The sequence below is a fragment of the Xenopus tropicalis genome, chromosome 1, assembly GCF_000004195.4.
Source record: "Xenopus tropicalis strain Nigerian chromosome 1, UCB_Xtro_10.0, whole genome shotgun sequence".
Classification (NCBI taxonomy): Eukaryota; Metazoa; Chordata; class Amphibia; order Anura; family Pipidae; genus Xenopus; species Xenopus tropicalis.
Window position 1 is genome coordinate 206,504,647 of NC_030677.2, and position 10,707 is coordinate 206,515,353.

The 10,707-nt window shown below is 44.6% G+C and overlaps 1 protein-coding gene across 1 annotated transcript; it reads left to right on the forward strand.

The window, feature by feature from the left end:
- Window positions 1–2,545: 2,545 nt before the first annotated feature.
- Window positions 2,546–6,464, forward strand: ier3ip1 (immediate early response 3 interacting protein 1). The gene is made up of 3 exons (NM_001016260.2): window positions 2,546–2,646; window positions 4,801–4,902; window positions 6,045–6,464. The coding sequence occupies exons 1-3, from the start codon at window positions 2,556–2,558 to the stop codon at window positions 6,098–6,100; spliced, it is 249 nt and encodes an 82-aa protein (NP_001016260.1). The 5' UTR covers window positions 2,546–2,555; the 3' UTR covers window positions 6,101–6,464.
- The last annotated feature ends 4,243 nt before the right edge of the window (window positions 6,465–10,707 follow it).

Consider the following 10,707-nt stretch of genomic DNA (forward strand, 5'->3'; position numbering starts at 1 on the left):
GCCAGTTATTCAGTCTGCGCCGGTGTCACCCCAGCCGTGCCCCAATAGGGAATTAATAAGGGAAAGGAATAAGGGTAACACACATACAGCTCTGTGTCTCTGGCTTCTCTGTTCTCTGGTGGGAGACACAGGAGAGTTGGTTTCCATTGGAAACAATGAGGTTTTTGCATAATACAAAACTAGGTACAAATGTGTATGGAAATATGGAATTCCTTTTATAATTGTTACAGTATAGAAAGGGAAAGAATTTTAAATATATGTAGGGTTTTTACATTCTGCATATAATGGCAAAATTACTGGGGTAATAATACAATACAGGTATGGGATTCATTATGTGGAAACCTGTAATCCAGAAAGCTCTGAATTACAGGAAGGCCATCTCCCATAGACTCCATTTTAGTCAAATAATTCAGATTTTTAAAAATGATTTCCTTTTCTCTGTAATAATAAAACAGTACCTGTACTTGATCCCAACTAAGATATAATTACCCCTTATTGGGGGCAGAACAGCCCTATTGGGTTTATTTCATGGTTAAATGATTCCCTTTTCTCTGTAATAATAAAACAGTACCTGTACTTGATCCCAATTAAGATATAATTACCCCTTATTGGGGGCAGAACAGCCCTATTGGGTTTATTTCATGGTTAAATGATTCCCTTTTCTCTGTAATAATAAAACAGTACCTGTACTTGATCCCAACTAAGATATAATTACCCCTTATTGGGGGCAGAACAGCCCTATTGGGTTTATTTAATGGTTAAATTATTCCCTTTTCTCTGTAATAATAAAACAGTACCTGTACTTGATCCCAACTAAGATATAATTGCCCCTTATTGGGGCAGAACAGCCCTATTGGGTTTATTTAATGGTTAAATTATTCCCTTTTCTCTGTAATAATAAAACAGTACCTGTACTTGATCCCAACTAAGATATAATTGCCCCTTATTGGGGCAGAACAGCCCTATTGGGTTTATTTCATGGTTAAATGATTCCCTTTTCTCTGTAATAATAAAACAGTACCTGTACTTGATCCCAACTAAGATATAATTGCCCCTTATTGTGGCAGAACAGCCCTATTGGGTTTATTTAATGGTTAAATGATTCCCTTTTCTCTGTAATAATAAAACAGTACCTGTACTTGATCCCAACTAAGATATAATTACCCCTTATTGGGGGCAGAACAATCCTATTGGGTTTATTTCATGGTTAAATGATTCCCTTTTCTCTGTAATAATAAAACAGTACCTGTACTTGATCCCAACTAAGATATAATTACCCCTTATTGGGGGCAGAACAATCCTATTGGGTTTATTTAATGGTTAAATGATTCCCTTTTCTCTGTAATAATAAAACAGTACCTGTACTTGATCCCAACTAAGATATAATTACCCCTTATTGGGGGCAGAACAATCCTATTGGGTTTATTTAATGGTTAAATTATTCCCTTTTCTCTGTAATAATAAAACAGTACCTGTACTTGATCCCAACTAAGATATACTTACCCCTTATTGGGGGCAGAACAGCCCTATTGGGTTTATTTCATGGTTAAATGATTCCCTTTTCTCTGTAATAATAAAACAGTACCTGTACTTGATCCCAACTAAGATATAATTACCCCTTATTGGGGGCAGAACAGCCCTATTGGGTTTATTTAATGGTTAAATGATTCCCTTTTCTCTGTAATAATAAAACAGTACCTGTACTTGATCCCAACTAAGATATAATTACCCCTTATTGGGGGCAGAACAGCCCTATTGGGTTTATTTAATGGTTAAATGATTCCCTTTTCTCTGTAATAATAAAACAGTACCTGTACTTGATCCCAACTAAGATATAATTACCCCTTATTGGGGCAGAACAATCCTATTGGGTTTATTTAATGGTTAAATGATTCCCTTTTCTCTGTAATAATAAAACAGTACCTGTACTTGATCCCAACTAAGATATAATTACCCCTTATTGGGGCAGAACAGCCCTATTGGGTTTATTTAATGGTTAAATGATTCCCTTTTCTCTGTAATAATAAAACAGTACTCCCTGCCGCTCCCTGTAATGGCCATACACCCTACAAATACGATATTTTGCTCATGTTTAGAAATAGGAACATTTACACACAGCTCTGACTGATTGGAGCAGAGATAAACAAGAAACACAGAAAAGTGGGGTGGAATTTTGTGCAAGCCGCTGGGGTGCCACATTTTCCCAAAATGAAAGAAAAAAAATACTAGTCCCCCTCATATCTTTCCTCAAGGCACACATTTATATGAGCTTAAATACTCTCTATATTTTCATTTTGCCCTTAGTGTCCCACTTTGTGGCAATGCCGTCTCGGGACTGCTGGAAGTAACTGGCAGAACAAATTGTCAGTAACACCTCAGCAGAGTAACACAGGAAGCAGAATGATTCCCACACAAACGTACGATTAGAACTTTCGACTGTAAACTCGTATCGATGTTTTGCCCTCTCCAGGTTTGGCCCTCTCCCCTCCCCGTACTACTATAGCAGCTACCGCTTCCGCCAGTCCGGCAGCAGCCACGTCACTCGCACTGGCAACATGGCGTTCACTCTGTACTCCCTGCTGCAGGCTGCCCTGCTTTGTGTCAATGCCGTGGCCGTGCTGCACGAAGAGCGATTCCTCAGCAAGAGTGAGTGGGGGGATGTAGGAAGCGACATGGTGGGGTTTGGGACTGGCGGGAATTGTGGGTAATGGGTTGAAGCGGAGGGGTGTGACTATGGGAGCTTAGCTAGATGGAGGGGGAAATGAATGGGTGCCAGGGGTGGTTCTGGGGGGAAATGAATGGGTGCCAGGGGTGGTTCTGGGGGAAATGAATGGGTGCCAGGGGTGGCTCTGGGGGGAAATGAATGGGTGCCAGGGGTGGTTCTGGGGGGAAATGAATGGGTGCCAGGGGTGGCTCTGGGGGGGAAATGAATGGGTGCCAGGGGTGGTTCTGGGGGGAAATGAATGGGTGCCAGGGGTGGTTCTGGGGGGAAATGAATGGGTGCCAGGGGTGGCTCTGGGGGGAAATGAATGGGTGCCAGGGGTGGTTCTGGGGGGAAATGAATGGGTGCCAGGGGTGGCTCTGGGGGGGAAATGAATGGGTGCCAGGGGTGGTTCTGGGGGGAAATGAATGGGTGCCAGGGTGGTTCTGGGGGGAAATGAATGGGTGCCAGGGGTGGCTCTGGGGGGAAATGGATGGGTGCCAGGGGTGGTTCTGGGGGGAAATGGATGGGTGCCAGGGGTGGTTCTGGGGGGAAATGAATGGGTGCCAGGGGTGGCACTGGGGGGGGGAAATGAATGGGTGCCAGGGGTGGCACTGGGGGGGGGAAATGAATGGGTGCCAGGGGTGGCACTGGGGGGGAAATGAATGGGTGCCAGGGGTGTCACTGGGGGGGAAATGAATGGGTGCCAGGGGTGGCACTGGGGGGGAAATGAATGGGTGCCAGGGGTGGCACTGGGGGGGGGGAAATGAATGGGTGCCAGGGGTGGCACTGGGGGGAAATGAATGGGTGCCAGGGGTGGGACTGGGGGGAAATGAATGGGTGCCAGGGGTGGCACTGGGGGGGGGGGAAATGAATGGGTGCCAGGGGTGGCACTGGGGGGGAAATGAATGGGTGCCAGGGGTGGCACTGGGGGGGGAAATGAATGGGTGCCAGGGGTGGCACTGGGGGGGGAAATGAATGGGTGCCAGGGGTGGCACTGGGGGGGGAAATGAATGGGTGCCAGGGGTGGCACTGGGGGGGGGAAATGAATGGGTGCCAGGGGTGTCACTGGGGGGGAAATGAATGGGTGCCAGGGGTGGGACTGGGGGGAAATGAATGGGTGCCAGGGGTGGCACTGGGGGGGAAATGAATGGGTGCCAGGGGTGGCACTGGGGGGAAATGAATGGGTGCCAGGGGTGGACCTGGGGGGAAAGGAATGGGTGCCAGGGGTGGGACTGGGGGAAATGAATGGGTGCCAGGGGTGGCACTGGGGGGGAAATGAATGGGTGCCAGGGGTGGCACTGGGGGGGGAAATGAATGGTGCCAGGGGTGGCACTGGGGGGAAATGAATGGGTGCCAGGGGTGGCACTGGGGGGGAAATGAATGGGTGCCAGGGTGGCACTGGGGGGAATGAATGGGTGCCAGGGGTGGCACTGGGGGGGAAATGAATGGGTGCCAGGGGTGGACCTGGGGGGAAAGGAATGGGTGCCAGGGGTGGGACTGGGGGGAAATGAATGGGTGCCAGGGGTGGGACTGGGGGGAAAGGAATGGGTGCCAGGGGTGGGACTGGGGGGAAATGAATGGGTGCCAGGGGTGGCACTGGGAGAAAATTATGTGAGAATGGTGGGGTGGCCAGCAGGAAACAGTTGGACTTCCCAGAATATTGGGTGTGGGGTGCTCATGGGTGGACCATGAGAAATAGAGGGGTGCCATATAGAATCATTTGGGGTTTTCAGTACTTGGACTGGGTGGAAATTAGTGATGAACAAGCTACAGAAATGGAACCCCTGACCTGCATTTAAGGTGGCCATACACGGGCAGATTGTAGCTGCCGATATCGCTCCCTTAAGGTGGCGAGGTCGCCAAGCGAGCGGATCTTCTCCCGATAGCCGGATATCGCCCTCCCCCCCAGAATCCCAATGGAGTCAGGACTTGCCACCCAAACACTCACAGGCAAAATGGCTTTTCAGTCTGAGCACTAAAATACATTTGCTAAACTTTCCTCAATAAATATTAAATTCACACTCTTAATCCTTAACACTAATTTGCCCATTCTGTGTAAGTGTGCGCTCATGTCTCCTTACCTGTTCTTGGCACAGTTGGCTGGGGAGCAGACCAAGGTATTGGAGGATTTGGAGAGGAACCGGGAATGAAATCACAGCTCATGAACCTCGTGCGATCAGTACGGACAGTGATGAGAGGTGAGGATATTCTCAACCTGTTTATAAGCAGTTTTCCAGTTATGTCTAAGTAGATTGCTGCTGCCCGACTTTATCAGTATAGCGGCCAATTATTTGACATAGTCAAGTGTCAGATTATGTATGTATATCTTTATTTATAAAGTGCTACTTATGTACGCAGCGCTGTACAGTAGAATACATTAATACAAACAGGGTGTTATTAAGATAATAGATAAATACAAAGTATAACAATAAATACAAATAAATAAATACAAGATACAGTTGCAATAAGTTAAGAGACACAAGAGGATGGAGGTCCCTGCCCCGTAGAGCTGACAATCTATATACTAAAATGGTGATGTTATACAAATTAAGGTAGCCATACATGGACAGATTTTAAAAAAGACAGACTGCGCAAAATAAAAATATTTGTAAAATAGTTAGTTAGGTAAAAATGTAATCTATAAAGGCTGGAGTGAGCAGATGTCTAACATAATAGCCAGAACACTGCTTCCTGCTTTACAGCTCTCTAAGCCGTTTGCAGTCAGTAAACAATCAGTGACTTGAGGGGGGGGGTATATGGGACATAACTGCTCAGTTAGTTTGCATTTGAATCTGACCTCCGTGCTCACAAACTAAGAAGTTAGAGAGCTAAAAGCAGGAAGTTCTGTTCTGGCTATTATGTAAGACATTTGCCCACTCCAGCCTTTATAGATTACATTTTTACCTAACTAACTATATTACAAATATTTTTTATTTTGCGCAGTCTGTCTGTTTTACCCAGTTTCTTTTTAACACTCCTTCAAGCTCTGATTTGGTACCTTCAGACCAATTCAGCAGCTTCTCTGTCCATGCATGGGGACCCCGAAGGACCTACTCCACCAATATCTGGCCTAAAATTGCCCAGATGTTCATTGATGCAGTCCTTGCGCCAACGGGTCCTATTCTCATAACTTCAATATCAGCCATATTGTCAAACTAGCGGACCTTATGGTGTATGGCTACCTTAAGTCTGTGGAGCTCTTGAACAGGCTGGGGGCCATAAACATTGTTTAGAGGGCCACATCTACTCTGAAGGCCTCCAGCTGGACAGCAGCTTGCTAGATATGTGCATATGGCAGATGTTGGTTTGCATTTTTCACTCACTTTCCCTTTATTTCTAGTGCCGCTGATTATAGTGAACTCCGTCACGATCGTGCTTCTCTTGCTATTCGGATAAAGCCCAGAGGGAAGATCCCAAAGTATCAAAAACTTGACTTCCACGCCTCAAGGAGCAGCTAGACCTCAAATGGACAATTCTCTGCTGCAAGCGATTCAGCTTTTGTAAAAAAAAAAACTTCTTGTTTTATGGTGGACCTTAAAAATGGATGTTCTGTTGTCCTGGAACAGTCGCTGTGCCTGTGCTCTCCCATTAGCTAACATATCCGCTTTATACGCTCCCGGGTTCTGTCAGCGCTGAGCTGCTCTTTGCTTCACACTAACCAACGCAACTATGGGGTTTATTTTGGCCTATTCGGACATCTCTTTTTGAATATTTCATAAGCAGATGGGTTTCACTATTGTAATAAATTGTTTAAAAAGAAGTTTTTTGTCTGTGAGCACAAATAGGGCTTGTGGTGTATCTCAGCTGGGATTGCTGCGCACCTTTTACACATACGCCTATTACGCATGTGTCTGCAAAGACAGTGAACCCATAATCATGCAACCTTTGTTTTGCTCTCTTCCTGGGTTCCCATCAGGGCCCGGGGCAGTTACGTACTTAAATGATATCCCAGGGGCACTCTATATTGTTAAACAACATAAATAAATTCTGTTAATTATACTAATAATTGTAGATATGATAACCGCTTAGCTCATTCAGTGTTCCCATGGGGCCACAGTAAAAAAAACTTTTACTGCCTATTTATTATTTTACTTAGACACAAAATAGAATAACCTAGGTCTCAGGAAACTAGTTGGGGGGCATCACCCACCCATTCATCATGCTGTTCGAATGTGTCCCATGATCAGTGCTGTATACAGGTCTGGTGCAACCCTAGTGCATCATATGTGTGTGTGATCATACTGTATGTGACATCACTTCCACATGAGTGATGTCACACAGTACAGTGATATGCTCCAGCACCTGATTTCTGCGAAAGAAAATCAAATATATAGGAACCCAATGCCTGCCTACAAAAGCTGCCACCCTAGTACATCATGTGTGTGATCATATGTGACATCACTTCCACATGAGTGATGTCACACAATGCAGTGACGTGCCCTACAAAAGCTGCCACCCTAGTACATCATGTGTGTGATCATATGTGACATCACTTCCACATGAGTGATGTCACACAATGCAGTGACGTGCTCCAGCACCAGATTTCTGCAAAAGAAAATCAAATATATAGGAACCCAATGCCTGTCTACAAAAGCTGCCACCCTATTACATCATGTGTGTGATCATATGTGACATCACTTCCACATGAGTGATGTCACACAATGCAGTGATGTGCACCAGATTTCTGCAAAAGAAAATCAAATATATAGGCACCCAATGCCTGCCTACAAAAGCTGCCACCCTAGTGCATCATGTGTGTGATCATATGTGACATCACTTCCACATGAGTGATGTCACACAATGCAGTGACGTGCCCCAGCTCTAGCACCAGATTTCTGCAAAAGAAAATCAAATATATAGGCACCCAATGCCCACCCTAGTGCATCATGCGTGTGATCATATGTGACATGCTCCAGCACCAGATTTCTGCAAAAGAAAAAGCTGCCACCCTAGGCAGAGGCCCTTAGATGCCTATATATATATATATATATGTTCAAATGCCCTGGGTGCTGGCTAAAATGAGGCAATATATGAACAGAGAGCCGCACACACAAGGACTTAGTAATGTAGTGAAAAAATGTAATTCAAAAAATATCCAACGTTTCGAGTACTGACTGTACTCTTCCTCAGGGACAAACCAAAAGACCAAACCCCTTCTAGGGGGGTGGAGGGGTTTGGTCTTTTGTTTTGTCCCTGAGGAAGAGTACAGTCAGTACTCGAAACGTTGGATATTTTTTGAATTACATTTTTTCACTACATTACTAAGTAATTACTAAAAATACGGCCCTGCTCACTCCACCAGATCTGGTGCAGGATTTCTGTAAAAATGCTAAATAAGAAGTTTTGGGTAATATAAATGTAGCAATTCAGCACAGCTGGGGGTATGCTATTAAATAATTAAAACTTTGTGATGTATTTTATTGTCCTATTCAAATATATAGGCACCCGAGGGCTGCCCCCCCCCCCCCCCCAAAAGCTGCTGCCCTAAGCACAGCCCATCGGGGGGGCATTACCAGCTATGTCCCCAGAGTGTCTCAAGAAAACTTATATTTATACTTGAAGCATGTTTTCCAGACATTGTTGGATTTTGAATTATATGTGTATCGGGCCTTTTGTATGTCTATATATTTATATAGTGCTACTTGTATACACAGTGCTGAACATTTTTACAGTATATTATTAGTACAGACAGGGAAACAAATAAAAAAATAATGTACACAAATACTAATGTTAAGGTCTACATTTCTTGTGTGTTAAGACACAGGAAGAGGGAGATCTCTGCCCCACAGAGCTTGCAATTTGCAATTTGTTTAAATAGTAGTACTGGGTAAAGTTCAGGAAACTTTTTTTTTTCCCCAGAACAAAGGGAGTGTGCCACTTTAGGTGCCATTGAACTGTGTTATTGATAGCTACAATGTGGTCCCAATCCTTTCCCTATTCTTTAGTGGGGCTTCCATTCACTGTACGTTCTAAGCCTGCTTACTGCATTCAGGAAAACCTTCTATCTAGACCTTGGGAAATAAAACACAGGTATAAAGCCTAAATAGTTTTCTGTTTTTTCATGTTATAGGATTCTTGCCCAGGTACAGTTCCACTGGGACCTGTTGAATACTAAACATAATATCTTCCCCCCAATCCTTTTGGCTTATAAAGTACAACTCTGAGCACCTATTATAAATCAGAGGGACCCATAGGTTGCTCAGTACAAGCTAAGCCCTAGCACAAAAACTGCTAAAGGCAGCCCTGGATATAGGGATGACAATATATTGCCCTGGCCAGTGTTGGAGGAGGGCAGGGTGGTGATGATAGGATGGCGTGGTCTGGTCTGAGCTGGGACTGGGGTGTACTATGAATTGAGGGGAAGGCTAGGAAGTATTACTGTATTGCACAGTTGGCAGGCTTTCCGCCAAACTGGGTTACTAATTTATGGTTCAGGTAGGTTTCCGAAGTACAAACCTGCCAATGTACAGATTTGGGCTATATTTTGAAACCTTAGTGGGTTTGTTCATTGAAAACTATCCAACTTCTTTTTCCCACTAGCGTTCCTGGCATGCCTCTCCCAGTGCATGTTGGGTAAGGTAGTTTGTATTTAACAATTAGCCTAAAGTCAAGGTTAATGTAAAACTACATTACCCAGGACTGATGTAGACAAGCTCCATTTTAGTTAGGGTGGCCTATCTTGAAAATGTATGGACGTATTAAAAAAATCCAGCTAGCAGGGCTGTTCTGCTTGCAGTTTATTTTAAATTCAGTCAGTGCTACCCTGCAACAAGTATTGCCCAGCATCGGACTGGGGTGCGCTGGGCCCACTAGGGCTGCCAACTTGAGCTTGAGGGCCCTCCAACCCAGCCACATTGGCCCCTATGTTGACAGGACCCGCCAACCTGGTCCAATATTGGACGTGACCCTGAATTTTCAAGTGATCTGGGCACCCCACAGTACATTGGCAGTAAGTTTGTAATAGCAAGCCTAGCCATTGCAGTTAACCTAACGTAGTACCTGCGGGGTTACAACCCTACCTGGATGTCCCAACCTTTAAATTAACTTTTAATATGATGCAGAGAATGATATTCCCAGACAGTTTGCAATTGGTCTTCATTTTTCATTTGCTGTTTTTGAATATTTAGCTATCTGTTCAGCAGCTCTCCAGTTTGGAATATCAGCGGCTGTCTGGTTGCTAGGGTCCAAATAACTAGCAACCAGGCAGTGGCTTGAAATAGAGACAGGAATGTGAATATCGGAGGGCCTAGCTAGAAAGATAAGTAATAAAAAGTTATAATAACTATAAAATTGTAGCCTCACAGACCAATATTTGTTTTTTTTCTTCTGCCGGGGTCAGTGACCCCTATTTAAAAGCTGGAAAGAGTCAGAAGAGGAAGGCAAATAATTCAAAAACAATAAAAAAAATGGAGACCAATTGAAAAGTTGCTAAGAATAGGCCATCCTATAACACATTAAAGGTTAAGCACCCCTCTAGCCAAAACACTTCCTTGGAATCTGCTTGGAAATGTTTCTGTTCACTATAAATGCAACAGTTGCAAGTTGTACTGGGGATTGTAACCCCAGAGATAGACCCCGCCTATAATGCAACAAAAGTGTCCAGCAGCAGAATAACTGCTGATTATCGCTTTTGTTGTGCCACAGCCTTCAGTGCGACTGTTTAAACCCTCATTATAAAGCGTATCTGCCCCTCGGAAGAAATTGCACAGCGAATAGCTTTCCCGTGCGTTCCACGACTCGTTTTGGTTTGACAGCCGCCTCAGGTTCTTATTGCAAAGCGGTGTTTAGGACCCAAAGGCCTGCAGCACTGGTTAGCTGTCTTGAGAGTGCCTGTTAGAATATACAAGTTGGAAATCTTCAAGAGTAGGAAAGCGGAGGGTCACATTTTAGCATTATCATTGTTCGAGTTTGCTGATATTTTGTAAATGCAAACCAACCCACTGACTGCTGTCGAAGACTTTTCGCTATTATTCCGGCATGAAATAGACAGCCTCTCTGCTGCC